Consider the following 20,651-nt stretch of genomic DNA (forward strand, 5'->3'; position numbering starts at 1 on the left):
ATCGGGGCCTGTGGGGGGGAGCAGCCGTGCCAGCGACACACCGGACTGCGGCGGGCAGGGGAGCAGCAAGAACCAAGCAGTTCTGACGACTCGAGGCCCACCAGCCCCCACGATCGCCACAAATGACGGTCGCACATGGGATTTAGAACTGAGATGCATTTACACTTCCGTGACCTTTTCTGACCTTCAGCAGCCCCGTGAAGGGCACACAGTTCTTTCCATCCCCGTTGTGTGGCGGGCACAGGGAGGCACGAGGCCCAGACGGGAGGGAGGTATCACAGTCTCCTTGTCCCCCGAGTGTCAGTGTTGGGAAAGAAATGTTGAAACTGAGAAGCGCACCATGAGTGGGAAGAGCCGGAGGACAGGCGTGCCCGCGGCTCCCCCGCCGCTGCCCTCAGCACAGGGGAGTTGCCGGGGGAGGAATGACCTAGTCCCCAGCAGGACCTCTTGGCTTGGGGGCCCTGTCTGTGCCCGGGAGTCGGCCCCTGCCTCCAGTGTGCACACGGAGGATGTCCCCGCCTGTCCTCTCCTGCTCCGCGGGCCTGTCCTCGTGGGGGCTCTCACCCCCGTGAGAGGACCCCCGGGCCTGTCCGTCGTGAGCCCGTCGAGGCGCCCTCCCTCAGCGGCCTCACGTGTGGTCTTGTGTTGCTTACTGAGGCTTCCTGTGGTTTCATGCAAACTCCTTGTGTTCAAGAAGTCAGAAACGGAGCAGAGAAGTGAATCTGACCAACCCCGACGCCGCCACGGCACCTTACACCGCAAAGAGAAAGGCAGAGGGGCTCCACCAGGTCTGGGGCTCCAAGGAGGTCCCCTGTCCTGTGTGTGGGTGCTCTGGGCCCTCTGGCTTCCTCTGTGCGTCGGGAAGAGCGCACTGGAGGGGCCTAAATGCCGCTAAGTCGCCCTAACTCAGCTCTGCGCCCGCCCTGGGACTGGGACAAGTCAGGCTGACCTGATGCTCACTTTCCCCACGTGGCCGCATGGGGTAAGCTGGGGTCCAGTGTGGCTTGCAGAGTGCCCCTGGGGCCCTGGCGGGCACCGGAGGGGGGCTGGCCTGGGAGCGGAAGACGGGACCCAGAGAGCCTCCTGCGTGTGCAGGGCCCTCCCTTGGCCTCTGCCACCTGAACACACCTGGACTGAAACAGAATCTCCCACTTGCGCGAACCACCCCCGAGGCGGGCCCTTCCGCGGCAGCCCCGCCAGGACATGCACCGTCCCCTCGGGGGTGCCTCCTCTTCTGTTGGCCCTCATGGACAACGGGACCCCCTCGGCGGCAAGTGGCCTGACACAGGAGAGGTGAAGCCGGCACCCTCTCCCTCCCGTCTTTCCTTAACAAACACTTATTCCAGTGAACTCCAGACCCACCGAATGTCCGATAGAAACCCAGCAACAGAGACACACAGACAAGACCCAGCCTCCCGGCGCCGGGACCCCTCGCACCAGCCCCTCCAAGCTTTTGTCTTCCCCGTAGCTCAGTGAGCGCTCGGCTATTTCTAATTAAGCCTAATCTGATTATTATCGTTTGATCAGGGGAGATGGCTTGCTATATTGGGACAACGACATGTCTCAGTTTTGTGTTTAGATATGTTTTTGGCAATCTTTCCAGCCTTCCGCCTCCTCTCCATTTATTTCCAAATCTTAGGAGCTATTTTGGAGGAGCTGTGTTGCACAGAAACTGGAGAGTGGGCACACAGCCACGGCAGCGGGAACCTGCAGGCTGGAAAATGTAAGATTTATGAGAAAAACACACTACAGATTCACACTTCACAGGACGGCACTCAGACCCAGGGTGGAAAGGAATCCGGAAGATTCAGCGGCGCTCGCGGCCCTAACATCGATCCCTGGAACCTGCAGGCACACGCCCACACACACAGGTTCTCGGAATGCGCGGGGCGGACGCGTTCCTCGCGGCAGGACGAAGTCTGCAAGCTCGCCTCCGGGTCTCAGGCAGCTGCGCGGAGAAGCATTGACTTAATTCACAGCGAGGCCTGGGCCTTCTTCTGGGGTCGTGGAGCTCAGGACCCCAGGACAAGGCCGCCCCTCGACCGGATGAGACATCAGCTCAGTGTCGAAAGGCTTCAGGTGCCAGCTGCGACTTCCTGAAAGGCAAAATTAGCAAAATCCCCATTCTCAGGCTTGACTGGGTTGGGAGAAAAACCCAAGTTCTTCAGGAATGCTCGAGGGAGGTTTTCCTTCTATGAAGCAGGGTAGATTTCACTTGCTGGGGCGTCACACCAAAGTTACTTTGACCTGAAGCTTTAGGTGTAAAGCCAAGAAAGCCCGTTGTCTCTGACTGATACCTAGCTGTCGGAAACAGGCTATTCTAGGAGCTCGAGGTGGGGTCAGGGAAACCTCAGGAGACCCCCTGTTTTCCACCTAGAACGGAAAACGCTTCTCTAACGAGTGTACCAGTTACAAAAGATCAAACTGCCTTCGAGAAAGAGGGTCCCTGAACTTGAGGCCCCGGAGAACAAGCTCGCGACAGACGCCCTCCTCTGCGAGGGGCGGGGTCCCCCGTGGCCTGGTGGGGAGAAGCTGGGCCATAGCTGCCGGCCGGAGTGGAGGGAGCCCCACGGAGAGCAGCCACCTGGCATCTAACGTGGGGTCCCTCGCTGATCATGGCCGTGTGTGGGATGCCCACCGCGCCCAGGGGCGTGCTCCCCTCGGGGTCTGGTTCCCTCAGGGAGTGTGCGGGCGTGGGGAAATAACCCATCGCAAGAGGCTTCTGGAAATTCTGTGGAGTCTGTGCCCTCGTGTAGGTTCGGGGGAGTGGCACAGCGAGCACCGGACTCCTGCTCCACGGTGACCAATGCCGCAGGGAAAGGAGGCGACACACGCAGAGACTCGCAGAGAGAGGTCGGGATTGTTCCGACCACCTAATCACGGCCCTCCGCAGAGCCCTCTGCAGGGCTCCTGAGCCAGGAGATGCCTGTCCTGCGCTGGGCCCGGCAGCTCCCTCCTTGCACACCAACCGCACACGCCAGCGGCAAGCAGACCGACGTGGGCGCACGCACACACGTGACATAGATGCTGTGCGCTGACGTGCCAATTTCGGGGGAGAGAAGAGAGTAAAAGTAAAGAAACTATCTTTTTAGGTGACGAAGTACCAATTTAACCCAAATACGTTATGTTTTATAGATTTAGAAGAAAAAAAAATGACGTTCAGTAACACCGGGGACGAGTTTGGAGGCCATTAAAAAAAATGGCCTTTCCAGATGGATTTCAATTATTCTCCTAGTTAACACCCCCTGTTCTTCCAAGTTTGAAGAAATTAACCTTGATGGATTATCTCGTAAGACTGATCTCTTGGTTAAGTGCGAACGTGTAAGAGTCTATCGGGAAATATTTGATTTTCCAACAGGTAAAGCAAACCAAAATATCTCACACACACACACACACACACACACAAACTACGCTTTAAGACGCCGACTCTGTCTACGAAATAGTTCTGTCCCGAGGAAGAAGAGAAAAGGTTTCAACGTGTTTGTGTTGGGACCGAATACTGCAGACTACTCACTGTTTTGAAACAATTGTAAGACAAGCCCACAGATGATTCTAGAACACTCCACAAACGCACTGTAGCTTCCCCAAAGCTGCAGACCGTGAATTATGAGCACACGGGGGCTCTGCACTGGCCGCCAGGGCCTGGGAGGGCAGATGCTGGAAGGCGTGTGTTGTCGGGGCCGACGCGGGCCAGGGCTCACACAGGGCTGCTGCTGCGGGGGTCTGCCCTGCGCAATGAGGCCACTGCCCTGCAGTTTACCTGCACACAGACGGACCGTCTCTTTTGGCTCTCTGGGAAGAAGAGCTCCCACTCCAGAGGGCCCCGTCTCTCCTGTGCAGCCCTGAGCTCCCCGTCCTACCTGCGGACCCAAAGCCTCCGTCCGAGAGCAGTTAGTTCCTCCATAAAGGGCAAGTTCACATTCTGACGTCAGTAAAACTTGTTACCTTGCCGCCCAGCACTCCTCATAGCAGGCAGCTACTTCTAACCTCCGTGCACAACGACCTTCGTCTCTTTTGGAGAGTTTGTACAAATGACGGCGTATGAACTGAGGGACGGTGTAAGATCGCTCTGTTTTCCTCGTCACCCGGTGCTGGGAATTGGAGCAGGTTCAGCCAAACGTCACTTGTATCAGAGCATCAGCGAATTGCAGAAGTTCAACGGTTTAAAAAAAGTATAGCATCCAGGCAACTTTTCCTGAAACGCTTTTTATGTTTGCAAAACTCGGAACAACTTCTCAGACAGACTTGAAGCTGGAAGGGGGGTCTCAGGTGTCGCTCCGGAAAAGCCAAGTTCAGTGTGGTCGCGGCTGGAAATTCACACCTGCTTCGTTTACAAACGTAAACATCCGCTATCTGTAGCGCAGGGACAAGAGCCCTTCATGCACGACTCAGCGGAACCCAGAGGTGACAGTGCCAAAATCCCAACCCCGCTGGCTGGCATCTTCCGGCCAGGAGACTGCCCGCTGTGGGTCAGATGTCTGCATTTGATCAGAGCAGCTCCCTGAAAGGTATTGCATGGTGATTTCAGAACTAAGCCCATCAGAAATAATAAGTTCATTTCATTTCCAAGTTTTCCTAGATCGTATTTTCTAAAGAGAAGTTTGTTCCTGTACCTTTCCTCCCCTTTTTATTAATCTGGATTCAAGGAAAGCACACATTTCATTTATTGTCTGGATTACAGATTCTTATTAAACAAACCAGAGCTCATTATAAAATCAATATCAACTTAACCACCATGCCCCCAGGAGGAACAGCAAAAAGGTCACTCCAAGAAATTCAAACAATTTTCCTGCTGGAAGGGCATGATTTTAATTACAGATACTATTAATTAGAGCTGTCACTGGGAAGGTTTTTTTCTGTTAATTATCACAAACTCAGTTCTAAGTGTGCAATTTCCACCTGCATTTTTGCCAAACTGAGTCATTTGTGCAAGTCCAACCTTCCCATTCTATCAATATTTTATATTTGAATTTCAAAGTGTATCAAAGGATGCCATGCTTTCTAAAAACCCAGCCCTGTGTGATCTCCGTCTCCGGCACACAGAACAGAACTGGTGTGATAATTTATTTATGTCCTGGCACAGATGTGGCCCAGCAGCCCACACCGATGGTCTCGCTCAATAGAATTTCTGGATAAATTCTTACTAGTTTATGTGACATTTTTTTTCAGGGCTTCTTCTTCAAACGTGATTTTTCTCTTGCTTTGAAGCACAGCCGTGCGCTGGGGCTGAAGCACCACCTCCCACACGTTTGAAGGTGCCATTTCTTTATAAGAGAAGATCACACTGACCAGCCTGTGGCCTCCTCCAAAATCCAGTGCTTTTCTCTCTTGGGCGACAATACCAAGAATTTTCTAATTGCGGGAGAAAGCGATCTCTTGGTTCCTCTTAAACACGGTGATTTTATAAATTCATCCCAGCTCCTCCTGTGGGCCAGTGTCAGGGTGGCCCACAGAGCAAACGCAGCGAGCTCCGCGTGCTCCTGGGAGGCACCTTGCAGGGCAGTGTGGAGGGAGGGGCAGTTCCAGAAAAAGCTTGAGACCTCCTCCCCATGTAACTGTGATGGCGGACTCTTCAACTTACGTATTATTGTAAAATACGATGCATTGTTTACAAGACAGACCTATCACCATCATCATCATGTGAGTAGAGGAAGCGAGGAATCTCCTCCAAGGGGAGAAAATGTTTCAGAAATACATATTGATTGGATTTCTAAAGCGATGATGAAGTATTCTACCTTCCCAAAGGGGAGGACACTGAGAGTTGTGCCCTGACCTGCCTCCGCGGTGGGCTGGCGTTGCTGTCAGACCCGGGGCTCAGTGTCACCCCAGGACGTCACTAAGGCGGAAGCAGGTGCTACAGAGCGTCCAGAAACCTTTTCCTGTCCTGCCTTCCTCCCACTCTCAGTGGCTGCGGACTGCGTCCAGGTGTGCTCCGGCACCCGGCAGCCACCGCTGCTCTCACCGAGACGCCCTGGGCTCACTTCGCACTTATCAGCGTTAGATTACACTTTATCCAGGGACTGGCAGGGGGTAGCGATAGATCGGGGCAAAGGATCTTTTCATAGGAGACCCGGAGGAAGTCGATGATTTAAGAGACATCTTCAAACGTCTATGCAACCCATTTATCTTGCAACTTTGGCATTTTTCATGAACAGTGGCCAAACTAAGAAAGATAACAGATAATACATAATTCATGTTTCATATTTTTTCCACATTTCTAATGAGCAACCTGCTATCACTCTAACAGACCAGCTGAGAACAGGGTAAGATTAATACATGGCAACAAAACTGTGGTTCCGAGGCATTTCTGTGAATTCGGATGGACAGTTTCAAACCGTTTTCCCCAAAGAACCGGAACCATGACTACACAGAGCGCTGGGACCAGGGAGGGGCCGCAGGCCGTGCACTGATGAACGGAACCCATCTGAACCCCTACCTGGTAGGCGGCGGTGGCATCCGGGCCAGGGTGCTCCCCGAGCCCCGAGAGCTTCTCCTGCAGCCGGGAGTGGGAGGCGTGGCGCAGGCAGTAGATGACCGCAGAGGCCAGGAGGACTCCAACCATGGCGATGACAGAGACCAGGGTCAGCACGATGAACGGGGTCGAGTCCTCTTGCTCAGCTCCGTGTGGCAGAACCCTGAGTTTGCTTTTCTGCAGAACAGGAGAGAAGGAGCCCTGTGAGCCGAACAGACTATGACCTCCTAGAAACTACCCTTCTGCCCTGCAAACTCAGGCTCAGCCCAGAGCTGTGCTGGCATTAACGCAGCCACAGGAGGGCCATCCAAACAGCAGCCCTCAAACCATGGAGAAGGCATCTCTAACTAGCGTGCCACAGACGGCAACAGTTTCAAAAGGAAACTTGGAGGCCTTACTTGGTTTCCTGAAGGCCACCATCTTTCCAACCACAAAGACATAGTCTTGGCAGCTGATTTGCTGCTTTAAGTAAAAGCGCACGTCCCTTCTTCTGAACAGGCGTGAGGAAAATGCCCCAGTGTGTCCCGAGCGTGCCCCACAAATGTTCTGGGGCACAGGGAGGTCAGAGAACTCTACAGCACACAGCCGGAGCCGGGGCAGGCCCGCAGCCTGGGAGACCGCAGGAGGGCGGCCCTGCGCAGCAACCTTTCCCCGGGCTGGCACCCACCCGACCCCTCGGCCCGCGCGGCCGCGGGACACAGCCCAGCGCCCGCGCACCTCCGCGCGTTTCCCTGGAAGGATCTGCAGGTCCACGAGGGCCCCCCTCCGCGGTGCGGAGTGTCAGGGAGACACACCGTCAGATTCTCATTGTTCTGGGGGCGGGTGAGGGGATCCTTTGGGTGCACTTCGCTGGTCTCCGCGGGCAAAAGGCGCGCGGTGCTCGCCCTCAGCTTCGGCCGCAGGTGCGTGAGCCGCAGGCACCAGCGCCGGGGAAGACGGGCCGGTGCGCGGCTCCGGCCGCGACGCCCCCCGCCCCGGCTGGGGAGTGAACGGAGACGCGCGCCCCCGCCTCGCCCCGGTTGCTACAAGAGGAGAACAATTAGCAAACTCCTTTCCACCACCTAATTTCGCGTGGTAACAAAATGGATTTTTTCCCCATGAATGCCTGGCCGGCCTATTCATTATGTCTCTCCTATTAGCAATTTTCTGCTCCGTACCCAGACTCCCACCTCCTCGTCTCCGAGTGTACACAGGGCCTCATGTCAGGCCGGGCCATTTTTATCTTGTAATCATAAAGGCCACCAAAGCAATTATCGCCGGTCTTGACTGGAAAAGCTGGTCATTAATTAGCCTCCTTTTGCCTTCGGTGCCGCGGATTAGCTGGTGCCGGGGCTGAGTTGATGGAAACGCGGGTTAAATGAGAAAAAAGACGCTGGATTTCCTTGCCTGGATGCGCGGCTCCGAGGACGACGACGAGGCCGGCCAACGGCGGGAGGCCCGCGGAGGGCGGGGGGTGGGGGGGTGGGGGGGAGGGCCGGGGCCGGGGCGAGGGGAGGGCCGGGGCGGGTGGGACCGCGCGGGGAGGGATCCGGCAGGGCGGAGGCCGGAGAGGCAGGGCCCCGGGTGGGGGCGGCGGCGGGGGCGCGGGAGGGGCGCGCGGGGCTGCCCAAGGCCTGTGTGGCCGGTCCCGCGGCCGCCCCCGGCGCCGACTCCTCCCCTGCCCCGTCCGGCTCGGCCCCCTCCGCGCCCGCGGGAAGGTGAAAGCTGGCGGAGCCGCGGACCACCCCGCCGCGCCGCCCGCGTTCCCGCCGCACCCCTGCCGGAGCGGCGTGAATAAGCCGCCGGGACCCCACCCGGCGCAGCGAGGCCCGGCAGGGCGGGAGGGAGCGCGGCCGCCCCGGCTCCCCGGCCCCGCGCGCTGCGCTGCTTCTCGCTCCTCGGGCCGCGGCGAGCCCCAGGGCGCCCGCGAGGCTCGAGGCCCGGGGTCTCCGCCGCCGCCAGGGGTCTGCGTCCCGCGGCCGAATCGACACCTGGGTGGGGGGCGTTTCCAGGAGGACGGTTCGCCCTGCCCGCGCCCCCCGCGGGACAGCCTCGCCTGGGCAAACCTTGCCGGGACAACAAAGGAGGCGGCGCGGCCGAGGGAGGGGCGTCGGCTGTCCCCCTGCCCGGGCCGGGTCCTCCTGGCCGTCACTACGCGTCCCCCCCACCCCGCCCCGGGACAGGCCACGGGAGGTGCCCGCGTCCCCGCTTAGGCCAAGCGCCAGCGCCGGGGATCCCGCCCAGGCGTCGGGAGGACCCCTCGCGCCCACGTGGTAGACGGCGCCCGGGAACAGGGACTTCCCGAACCTTCCCGCCCGGCGACGTGAGCGCACACGCGTGCGGTGGCCGGCCTGGCTCGCAGAGGACGCACAGCGCGCCCCGACAGTCGGCCGCACGCGCGCCAGGGACCAAGGCCGGGGCTGAGGGTGCCGGGCAGTCGGGCACAAGGGGTCCTGCTGAGCAGGGTGGCCGCCGGGCGCACCGTGTAAGGGACACAGAGGAGGCCCGGTTGTCACCTGATTCCAGGCCGGAGGCCAGGAGACAGGTGGCAATGACCACACTCAACCTGGCCCAGGTCTGGGGCGAAGGAGAGACTCCAGGCTGAACACTCAGGAGGGAGGCCGCACCGAAGCTCTTCCCAGGCCGTGTCGTGGCCAGCCGGGACACCGACGGTCACCGGGACCCACGATGCGGGGGCAAGCGCGGGTGGAGAAACAGGGCTTAACCGCCGCCCCCTTGGCAGAGCTAACTCACAGGTCAAAGAAGAATGTCGAGAGTGACCGCCCCAGACCTTGGGTCCCTCCTCCCCGATCCGCTCTCCCTCCTCCCAGCTGCCCAGAGCCTCCATGCCCATGGAGGACCCCCTGCCCGCTGAGTCCCATCTTCTACGGTGTCCTCTAGTCCCAGGCCAGGAGGAAGGCCCCCAGGTTAGCCTCCGGCAGCATACCCGAAAGGAGGCCCTTCGTGCAGCCAGGGGAAGGGTCCGTGGCTGAGGACGGCGGGTGGGAGAGCCGGGACAGCGGGGGCTCGCAGGTCGCAGGCGGGAACGTGGGTGCGAGGGTTTGTAGGGGGGAGGGCGCCGCACCGGCGGGGAATCAGGGGGTCTGAGCCAGAAGGCGTTTGTGGGGCAGACAGACCCGCCTGGCTTGTGACGTTGGCCCCGCAGGATCCTGGGCCGGCCCCAGGGCTGCTGGGCTGAGACCGGAAAGGTTACTCTTCCTGGCCCACTCCCGCTGCTCCCCCGTGTCCGACCCTGCGCTGAAAGGAGGGGTCCAGCGCGAGGAAAAACTGTTGCTGGTTGCTAGTCAGGTGTTAGAATCCCGGAAGAAACGAAATTTCATAGAAAATACTCAAAAAAAAAAAAAAAAAAGTAAAGAAAGTGAACTCCCCTCGTTGGCATAGCGATCGATTTAAAATAACATTATGCTTCTTTCCTTTCCTTTTTGTGGAATGAAGAAAACAAAACTTCTAAGCCCCGTTAACCACCAGCTTTAAGAGAAAAGAATGAGCCCGATTGATATCCGCTGGAGAGGGCGTCTGCGCTGCCACATGCTCCAGGTGCGACCTGGGTGGGGGGGCCTCAACCCCCTCCACTTCTGGTCCCTGCACCCCAAGGCTGAGCAACTGGAACTACATGTGCTTTCCCCAAATTTCGTCCTGGGGCTGGGCCCTGCAGAGAGCCCTCGACTAATTAGAGGCATCCTGTCAGTCTTGACTTGGAATTGAAAGAAAATAATGCTGAAATATTTATGACTTTGACATTTACAGTCGGGCGTCTTGTAAAAGCGGAACTGTACGGTGGCAGAGAGGTCACCCAGGCACGCTGGTAGCTGTGCACCCCAGGAGGTAGGAGACACACACACAAGCACTTAATGCCAAGTTCCAGACGCAGGAAAAGTACAGTTTTCAAAAATAATCAGGAATCATTAAGTCAACTTTATATCAGGTTAGATGATCCTGACAGTACCCTGCGGCACAACATTGCATGCTACTTCCACTCAACCACTGCCACCTGCAACTCCTTGAATTTAGGATGTAAAATACTGCGGAAGCTGTGACTTAAGATAAATGTGACCACAGAGACAATTTGCGGAGTTGCTCTTAGGAATTAGAAACTACAGACGTTGTCCTGACCTATTTAAAGTATTTTGATCTGTGCTCATAAGTGACGGTGCATGGGGCTTTCTTTACATTGTCTTCTGAGCCATTTATGGCAAAATATCTTCAAAACTTTTTTTCTTTAGCTGTCCATGTGGTAAGCTTAAAAGAAAAGAGAGAGAGAGAAAAGAGAACATTTTATGCCCGGACTTGGTTTTGAGAACTAAGGCGGCCACACAAACACAAAACTTCATGGTAACAAATATTTGGGGACCAGTAGCAACAGTGTGCGTTTTCCAAGCCTGTGAACCGTTAACAGCAGCACCCCAGGCCCAAGCCACTGACTTCAATTTGAAAACACACTTGCCTCCAAAACTTATGGTCCCAGGCATTTCATTTCATTACTGGGAAACTTCTCATCTGTGCATGTTTTCATCTGTTTCCTTCCAAGGACTTGGTTTTGCAAACCGAGCTTCACCTTGTGCCCCTTGACCTGGGACTGCCCCCATCCCTTTGCCTGTAAAATTTAGAATTCGATTTTAGAAGCTATTAATGAGTTGCTTTAATGAATCTGTCTTTGCTTTCCCAGATGAAAAATTTTAGAATTATTTGGAAATTTTGTGCTCGATTTACTAAAATGGACTTACTAAAATGTGGTAACTATGTAAAGCCGCTCAAAATTGTTCATAGTTTTCAGGCTATGGGAATGACCAAACTTAAAAATATGGGGGGGAGGGCAGTGTCTTAAAATATTTTAAAAGTATTTTTTTAAAGCTGTTAACTGAACTATTTTTAATTTGGAATTTGCCACAGAATTCTCATAAATGAGAGAAGTCAGGCGGAAATAATCATGTATTAATTCTCTGCATTACAAAATCTTTTCAGAAGCTATTATCAGAGCAAGAGGCATTTCGGTCTGAATCCAGGGTGGAAGAAATCCTTTGTGCAAGTGAAAGCCATTGTTCGTAGCACAGATGAAATTGTACTTGCAAATCTGCCATTCAAGTAGCCAAAAAAAAAAAAAAAAAAAAAAAGAAAAAGAAAAAAAAAAAGCCTATATAGGCTAGAGAAAAGAATGTCCAAGAAATAATTATTCTTAAATGAAAATAAGTGGGGATATCCTGTTTGAAAATAAGCCACTTGTTTATTTTTTTCTGGCATAGACACAGAAATAAATATGCGAAAGATAATAAATTATCTATTTACCAGCTTTAAGTGCTCCTAGAACATCCGTTTTGGGGAACTCCTCTGCTTTAAGATGTCGTGGAAGATTTACGGCATTTACGTTTAAAGGGAGAAGGCTACCCCGTGTGAACTGATTTTTGGCAGAGCTGGGTCCATCGCAAACTGTCTCGGGGAGAACAGAGGCCCGGCAGCTGAGAGCAGACCGGGCAGGACCGGCCCCCCAGAGAAATCCTGCCACAGCCTCCGTTCAGAGTCTCCACCTGCGCCCTCACTGCAGACGGACTCACACTCGGCCAACACACTTGATGCGCCCGCTCCCGACCGTGTTTTCTGCGTGCAAATCGGTCCCCGAGGCCTGCTCTGACGCGCGCACTCCCGCGCCTCCTGGTCAGGTCAGGTGTTTTCCCGGACGCCGAGGTCTGGAAGAAGGAGCTCTCCCCGCCAGAGCCAAACCCTCTCCAGGACCGGAGCCCCCCGCCCTCCTCCTCCTCCGCCGAGGCGGAGAGGCTCCATCCTGCGCTCGCCCGGCTCGCGGTCAGGACCCCGCCGTGGCGCTCGCTCCTTGGGGCGCAGGTCTGTTTCGGGGCTCCCGCCTGGCTGGACCGGCCGCGGGCTTTCTCACCTCCCCGGCCGGGTCCCCGGCTCCCTCGCTTGCAGGAGCCCGCGGGTGTCCGAGAGGTCGGGCCGGAGCGCGGGACAGGCCGCAGCGCCCGGGGCAAGGGCTCCTGGGGCCCCCAGTACTCACAGCACTGAGCGGTTTCCAAGAGGTCCCGGCCCCCTTCCCCGAGGGGACAATGCCATGGCCCAGCCTCCCCGCAGCAAAGCGCGTGGTCCGCGGGCACCGGCTGAGGTCCCCAACGACGCCCGCCTCCATCCACCCGGGACCGCAAGGCTGCCCGCGCACGTCTCTGCGGTGCTCCCCCCGCCACGGCCACCCCCTTCTCGGGAGCCAAATGGGTGTGCTTGGCTGGGTGGGGGGCGTTTCCTCTCGGGTTGATAAAAAGGAGCGAGCTTCCCTCCCCCTCCCGCACACAAACCCTAACCTCCCCGCACTTTCCCTCGCCTCTAAATTCGGGGAGCGCGGACTGGGCAGAGACCACGTGGACACGCTGCGCCCGAGACCCCAGGCGGAGAGGCTCCGGCGGCCGAACAGGGACCGCGGTCTGCGGATTCGGCTGGGGACCGGGAACGCAGAGCGGGAGCGCGCGCAGGGGCAGGGGGCCGGCGGCAAGGCCGGAGCGGCGGGGCCAGCCCGCGGGGACCTGCGCGGGGACGGTGCTCGCTGCCCTCGAGGAGGCTGAGACGCCGCGCTGCGTTTCGAGGCCTTGGCGACTGTGACGGAGAAGCCCCCAACCGTCCAGCGTGCAGCGCGGCCAGGCCAGCGCACTGGGGACACAAAAGGGCGGGAGACTCTTTCCGGCCCCCAGGCCAATTCTGCGGTGGTCTCAACCCCTCCTTTTGGGGTCCGCCTGACCGCCTCGAGTGGGACTTCTCTAGAGCCCGGAAGGAGGCCACGGTTCGGAGCCGCACAGGTAGCGAAGGCAGGCAGGAAACCAAGTCCCTCCTTCCGAAGTTTCTCTCCGAGAGCGCGCGGCCGCCTCGCCTGGGGGGGGGGGGGGGGCAGAGAAAGCGCAGGTTCCGTCTGGGGGAGGGGAGACGGCCGCTCCGAGGCGCTTCTCCAACGGGCCGGGGCGGGGGGTGCTCGAAAGATCCTGCGATCTCACCCGCGGCCCCACCTGCCCCTCGCTGGCTCCTCCCCGCGCATCCATCCCCAGCCCCTTTCCCGAAACACCCCGAAGGCGAAGGCGCGCTCCCGGACCGAGAGAAGGCAGTCAAGAGCGCCCCAAAATGGGCAGGAGGAAAACATCCCCGCGCTGGCTCCCCTCCATTCTGGCTGCTCATCCGCAGCTTCCGCTCCTTTCCCCACACCTCTGCCCATCAGCGTGCGCCCCACCCCCCCACGCCCCTCTCTCTCCACGGTCTGAACTGCCCGGGTGCCTGCGGAAAGTCCAAGAGCGAGGGCCCCAGCCCAGCCCTGCTGGTGTCCAGAGGGCCCCGGGGGGTGGTGGGACATCTGCCACCCCTCTCAATCACCACCAGCCGGGTCACCCTGGGATGTCCAACCCAAACCCACTGGGGGGGATGACCTCAGACCTCTCCCGCCAGCCAGAGGCTTTGACAGGTGTCCTGCTTCGAGTCTGAGTCGGCCCCTGCACGGGGCTTTCCGACGTCCAGGTTGCCCCTCCAAGCCCCCACGCGCACCCTCCCCCCTCCCCAAGCTCTGGTTCCGCGCCCTGCCACCTACCCGCCCGGCGGTGCCCTCGGTGGATCCCTCCTGCTTCCTCCCTCCCCCACCCCAGTCCCTCTCCTTTCTCCTGCAACCGTACCGGTGCCCGCGCCCCGGCCCCGAGCTCCCGGTTACCTGCGGAGGGGCCGGTGCCCAGCGCCCAAGCCGGAGAGGGGGGCGGCGTGCGCCGGGCCGAACAGCTTCGGGGCGCGGCGGCCGCGGGCAGCCGCGGCGCCATCACCACCGCTCGTCGTTTGCCTGCGCCTGAGCCACAGACGAGCGGGTCCATCCCGCTTCTGACCACAAACTTCTCGGGAGGCCGGCGTAGACAAAGGTGCCGTGCGCTGTGGCTCCAGCGGCGGCTGCGGCACCGGCTCGGAGCCCGCGGGCGCCGGCAGCTCTGCGCGGTCGCTCCGCCGGGCTGGGAGCGCGCCGCTCTGGCCCGGCCCCCGAGGCGAGGCGCTCGGGGCCGGGGCGCGGCGAGGACGGGCGCGGGGCCGACGCGGGACAGTCCCCGCAGGGCCACCGGCCGCGCGCGCAGCTCCATCCAGCGCGGCCGCCGCGCCCCGCCTTATATCCGGCCCGGCGCGCACCCGGCCGGCGGCGGCGCGGCTCGCGGCCCAGCCACCGGTTGCTATAGCGATGTCCCCCCCCCACATGTTGCTGACAGCAATTGGCTAAGGGGCCGCGGCTCTCCGAACACCCTCTCCCGCCCGAGACTATGAATGGACATCGGCTCTGTCAGTCATGGGTCCAGCGCGCGGGCCCTCGCAGCTCTTTCTCCACAGCCGCCTCCCTTCCACCGCCGAGTGCGCTTCCAACCCGGCAAGTTCAGGGGAGCGCCCAGCGGAGAGGGCCGCGGCAGGGACGGCGACCCGCGTGGCCTTACTGCGACCTCTGCTATGGGAAGGGTGGGGGTGTGTCAAAACTCTGCAAGAGGAAAATTTATGGCAAATTGTTCTTCTGAGTTAGTTTTCCCACTTTTGCGATGGGGGGGGGGGCTTTTGCTTTTGCTCCTCATCGGAGCAGACCAGTTACGCTGGCACAACAAGCCAGTAAATGCCTCGCTGACCCCCTTTGATTCTCGAGCGTTTGGTCTCCAGCTCGCGTACAAAGCGCATTGCCCGGCGCGGGAAGGACTGAGAACCCAGGCACCACTTCACCCAGGCGAGCTGCAGGTCTCCAGACCTGAAGCTGGCCTGAGGCGGCAGTGACACCGTGGAGTCCATCTGCCTTCTTGCCTCCCCGGGTCAAAGGCTCGGCCCGGACCACCGCCTCGGAGGCAAATGGAGCGTAGGGGGTAGGGGCGTCGCAGGGCTGCACTCCAGTGGCCGGCTCTCCCGGAGCTCCCTGACCCTGCTGGAGTCTGGGGCGCGACCAGGCCTGCTGGGCCCTGTGATTGGCCTCCCGCAGCCTCTCGGCCCTTCTCCTCATCCCGCACGTTTTTCTCTCGGAGCCCTGCCCCCCCCCCCCCCAGCTACAGGTTGGGGCACCCGGTGCACTCCGCCCCAGGCGAGCAGCAGAGAACCGGGAGCTGAAACCCAACATCTGTGCGTACAATGCGACCTCCGAGGCCCACAGCTGCAGAGACAAGAGGAAGAAAGAAAGGAGCGGGGAGACCTTGTCACATGCAGATGACGGTCTGCGAGGGGCTCTTTAGTTTCTCCTTTTCTGGAAACCCCGGCGCCCTCCTCCCAGACCCCTCTCCCACTGCCTCACCATTGTTCCTGCGCTCGGGACAGCTGGAGACGGCGGCGCAAGCGGAGCAGGGCGGCCCCTTCTAACCCGAGGCCCCTCCCACCCCACAGCCGGCGCCCCCACTCCGGCCCCTCCAGGGCAAACCGCACCCCCCACCCCCAGTCCCTGCCGGCCTGCCCGGGAGGAGCTTGCACCGCGGCCCCTCTCCACGCCTCCGCTCAGGCGCTGCCCCCAAGACCTGCCCGGCCCTCACTCTTCTCTCGGGGAGCCCCCTGGGCCGGGGCTCAGGGGAAGGGGTCGTCCACAGACGTGAGTCGAGCGCCTGCTTGCCTCTAAAAGTGTTCTAAGGACTCGCTTCCAATGACCAAGGCCTACCCCGAATTCTGCTTTGATTTGGTATTTGCAGTAGCCAGGAGCCCCAGAGCAAAGAGGTGACGCCTCCATCAACCGCTCCCGCAGGCCCAGGTGGCGGAGCTCCGCGCGGGCCAGGGCGTGGGACCTTCAAGAAGCGCCGGGGGACAAGGAGGTCCGGCGGAGGCCCAAGGGGGAGACTTGGGCTTCTCTCCAGTTACCCACCCCGCCGTGTACCCCGAGCCTCCATACACCCAGTAGGTCGGGAGGCGGTAAATCACCCGGTGGGGCCTGCAAACTGCTCCCCGCCCAGCCAACTCGAGGGGGCCCAGCGGTTGGCCCTTCCCTCCGCCTGCCCCGCTGGGCATGGGCTAGTCCAGGCCTAGAGCCCTGAGCCCCGCGCCGCGCCTTGGTTCACTCTGCGGGTCCTCCTCGGGCAAAGACCTGAGCGGTGGGGGTCCTGTCCCTCCTCGCTGTCCCCCTCGGGGCGTGGGCCCACCCGGGAGCCCCGGCCTCCGCCTCCTGCTCCAGCCTCTGCGGCGACCCCTGGCCCGGCGCGGGGAGGGAAAGAGGAGCGGAGGGTTGCAGGCTGGGGCCGAGGCGGCGGCGGGAGGGGCCCGGAAGCTCCGGCGGGGCGAGAGGGGAGGTCGGCGGAGAGGGAGCGCCGGCAGGGAAGGGAGGCCTGGAGGAGGGGACCTGTCGCCCTCAGCCTCTCTGGTAACCGGCCTCTCCATGGCAACGGCTTGCGCGCGCACGCCTGTGTGTGTGTGTGTGTGTGTGCGCGCGCGCGCGCGTGTGCAGAGTTCCTGCGCCTCCCCAGTCCTGGGTGGGGGTCTCAGAAGGGGGGGCGGACGGCAGGGAAGGCCCCTCCGGGACAGACGCCGGCCTCCAAGGTGCCGGGGTCGCCGCGCGGGGCACCGGGCGGGGCGCGGGGTGGCGGGGAAGCTCTCAGGCCCGGCGCTTGGCGGAGCGGCTCCAGGGCGCTCGGCCTTCGTCGCCGGGGCCGGCCCGCGGCGGGCTCCGGGCCCCGGGACCTCGGCAGAGTGACGCTGACGACGCGCCTACCGGAGACTCAGAGCGCGGCGGGGAGGACTCGCGCCGGGAGACCGTGGCGGCTGCGCCCGCGTCCTAGGCCCGCAGGAGCCCGGGCAGCCGCCGGGACCCGCGCGCAGGCTGGGGGAGCGCCCGGCCGGGCTCGCTGGGGCGGGAGGGGAACCCGCGCCGGCTCCCGGTCCGCCGCCAGGCGCACGGAGGCTCCGGGAACCCGCCGCTGGCCCGGCCACGCGCGCCGCAGGCCGGGCGGGCCCCGAGGATGCGGCCGCCGCCACCCCCCACGCCGGCCGCCCCGGGCGGACACGCCCCCTCGCCTTCCTCCCCGCCAGCGCCGGGAGCCACGAGCCCGAGTGGGGGGTCCCGGGGCGTCCAGCCCCTCGGTCGCCGAGGTGGCCGGCGCCCCAGGCGGCCACCCCGGCTCTGCTGTGGCGAGGGCAGGTGCCCGGCTGCGTCCCGCAGGGGCCCTAGGGGGGCCGGAGTGTGGGCGACCCCAGGGCAAGCTGGAGCCGGGCCGGGGCGCAGCTCCAAGCCAGCCAGGCTGTCGCTTACACACATGACATGACATGGTCAGTAAGTACAGATGCATTTATTTTCCGTGGCTACTTGCTCCCTTGTCCCCGAGGCTGCACTTCCAACATCGAAGCACCACAGTCCCGATTTAATCTGAATGTAATGACCCACCTGTCTCTCGGAAGCACGAGGGGCCCGGGTACGACCCCAGCCCCTCCGGCCACTCGGTAGATGGTTAGATGGGCCTGGAGCCCCGGACGCGGGGGCCGAGCGGGGCCGCGGGTTTCCTCCCGGACGCCTGGCCGCGCGCACACAGGGCAGGGCGCTCTTTCGGGGTCCGGCTCCGCCGCCCCTCCCCCCGCCGCCCCTCCCCCAGGGTTCGCCGACTTCGAGCTCGGCTGTTTAACCCGCTGGCGGAGCTGACGGCCCAGGAGCTCGGGGCCAGAGAGAGAGAGAGAGAGAGAGAGAGAGTGTGAGTGTGAGTGTGTGAGTGTGTGTGTGTGTGAGTGTGAGGAGCTGGTCCTTTTAGTCTAGTGTTTCAGAAACTGATCAATTAACCCACCAGATTTTCATTCCCTTTTCCTTATTTTAAAATCCTTTCTTATTTCCAGGACAGGCAGGAAAAATGTATCTTTTAATTCCTGAAAATGCTTTGGGAAAGTGTCTTTTCAGTAATGTGAGACTAGAGTCAGCGAGTATGATGTTAGGTGTTTTTGTTTTTGTTTTTGTTTTTTTTTTTGGTCATGAGAGCTTAGATCTCATTTAATAATAAATTTCAATTTTTGGTTTCAGGGACATTTACAGAGAAAACTTAAACGTGATGAAGGATGTTTTTGAGAGTCACATTCATGGCAGTCATTTATACATGAAAAATGAGCACCTTATTCAGACAGAAGTTAGGGTTGTTTGGCTGATGAATAAAAAATATGGGATATGTAAAATTCTCCAAGATCTACCAAATATCTACACAATATAAATACTTTGAAATGATTTGTGATTCTGCAAAGACTTCTTTAAAAGATCAGTTCACATTTGTTATGTGTAAAATGTAATGTTCTGTGATAAAAAAAAAAAAAAAAAACCTCATTTTCAATTTAGGACACCAAGCTATTGAACTATTGCATACCACATATTGAAGTGATTAGGATAAATTTCCAATGTATGAAATTATAAAAGAAAATGTATTTTTAAACAAAATAGAGAAAGACTGTCATGGGAAACAGGATTATTATAAAGTAAAACAATACCTAGTTCAGGAATTTAAAAAAATATGGATAGAAAATGATAAAAAAAAAATACACCTTCTGGGATACCTGTTTAATTTCAGAAAATCTAAACCAATTTTGTTTTGAAAATAAAACAATAATTTGTAATAATGGTATTTGTAATAATGGTATACAAACTATATTTAAAATACTTCTGATTTGTAAATCCATTTATAAAAGTGACTTTAAATTATAAAAATGGTACTAGGTCTCTTTGAATATTATCATTATGTGCATATGGTATTTTCATACATAGTAGAATGTTGACATAAATTTCAAAAATATCAATGAGTGAATTTTGAAAAGCAAGATGTTTTGATTGGTCAACTGCCTTGTGAAACATAGTGATTGGCCTTGCGGTAATTTAAAAAAGAAGATACTTGCATAGGTAAGATTCCAGATTGAAATTAATTGTCAGTAAACAGCTATTTTCAAGGGCCATATCTGTAAAGCTTTAGACACTACTGATAAGTCCTTATTTGTCATGAAAGAAGACACATGCTCTGGGGAGAGAAACCCTGGGTGCGACCGTGTGACCCCTCCCCCCCATGCTAGAGGCCAGGACAAGCGAATGCAGCAACTGGGAGAGTCTTTTAGAGAAGGTTTTGTTACCAGCTTGAAGAAATTCCTATAAAGTTGTTGCCCTCACTTTAAAATTGAGAGGCACTGAGAAATAGTAAAATTATTGGTTCAAATATTTTACCTTCTTTCAAGAAAAAAATGTGAATTCATGTACTCTAAACAGAAAAATACAGTCTTTTTGGGGGGGGTTGAAAAATAATTACCAAATTAGTCAGCTTTTGTTATCAGTTCTCATGCTGGCTCACATTGACTTAGAAACTTCAAAATCCAAAAATAGGAATACTTTTACGAAATAGAGTTGGTACCCTCTCCAGTGGCCTGATAGGAAACTATTTTACGAAGAACAAAAAAATGTATTTTAGTCAAAGAAATTTGTTCCTGAAGGGCTGGTTAACAAATACGTAGGGAGTTTCAGACTTCCTCTTCCCAACTTTGAGATGACAGCCCCATAAGAAGAAGAACCCCCCCCCCCCCCAGACTTAAGGAGGTTCTCCTTGAGGGATCTGGCAGCCCGGCTGCTCCCAGGGACAGGTATTTGCAGACAGACAGCCTCCCTGCAGGTTAATCTGGTGTTTATCCTCCAGGTTCTAGAATCTAGAAAGTGTATCACTTTCAGTCTACTTCCTTGGAAAGATCGAACCTCGGTTCTTTGGACAACACCACCATAAAACACAGGTTTACCGGTCGGCGCTCGCGGACTTGGTCTATGCACAGGATGTTCGTGATGAGAGTTTATTCTTCACAAAATTCAGCTAAAATTCCTTAGAGTGCATGTTTGTAGGAAAGACTCATTTTGTGAACAAGAACCTAACCTGTTTGCCATCATCTCTGATGACAGAAACAAAATGCTGTTGTGGAGAATACCCAGCTTTACTCTGTTTTTCAGCCAAAAACTGTTCCATAAATTCTGTCAGTTGCATGCTACTGGTCCATATAATTGGAAACCATTTTTCCTTGAATTACTTTGGAATTAAAAGTAGAACAACAGTTCAAGCAATGTTTACTGCACATTTATATCATCCAGCTTTGCGCCGTTTGCATATACTTTGAAGAAAAACTCCGAGGTCTGTTTTTCTGTGTGGAGTTGGGCTCGGGTTAAATGACGGAGCAGCCCAGCCTGACAGCACTTGCCTTGGTGTCTGGAGTCTCTAGAAGAGGGTCACTGTAGAGG

General features: G+C 57.7%; 1 protein-coding gene across 3 annotated transcripts in view; it reads right to left on the bottom strand.

Moving 5' to 3' along the window:
* Positions 1-20,651, bottom strand: part of PTPRN2 (protein tyrosine phosphatase receptor type N2) — a 688,130-nt gene that overhangs the window by 92,570 nt on the left and 574,909 nt on the right. For all 3 annotated transcript variants that reach the window (XM_059172404.1, XM_059172405.1, XM_059172403.1), the window contains one exon: positions 6,437-6,649. In XM_059172404.1, coding sequence (XP_059028387.1) covers positions 6,437-6,649 — 213 coding nt within the window. The remainder of the gene's footprint in view (positions 1-6,436; positions 6,650-20,651) is intronic.

The sequence above is a fragment of the Mustela lutreola genome, chromosome 4 (genome assembly GCF_030435805.1).
Source record: "Mustela lutreola isolate mMusLut2 chromosome 4, mMusLut2.pri, whole genome shotgun sequence".
NCBI lineage: Eukaryota > Metazoa > Chordata > Mammalia > Carnivora > Mustelidae > Mustela > Mustela lutreola.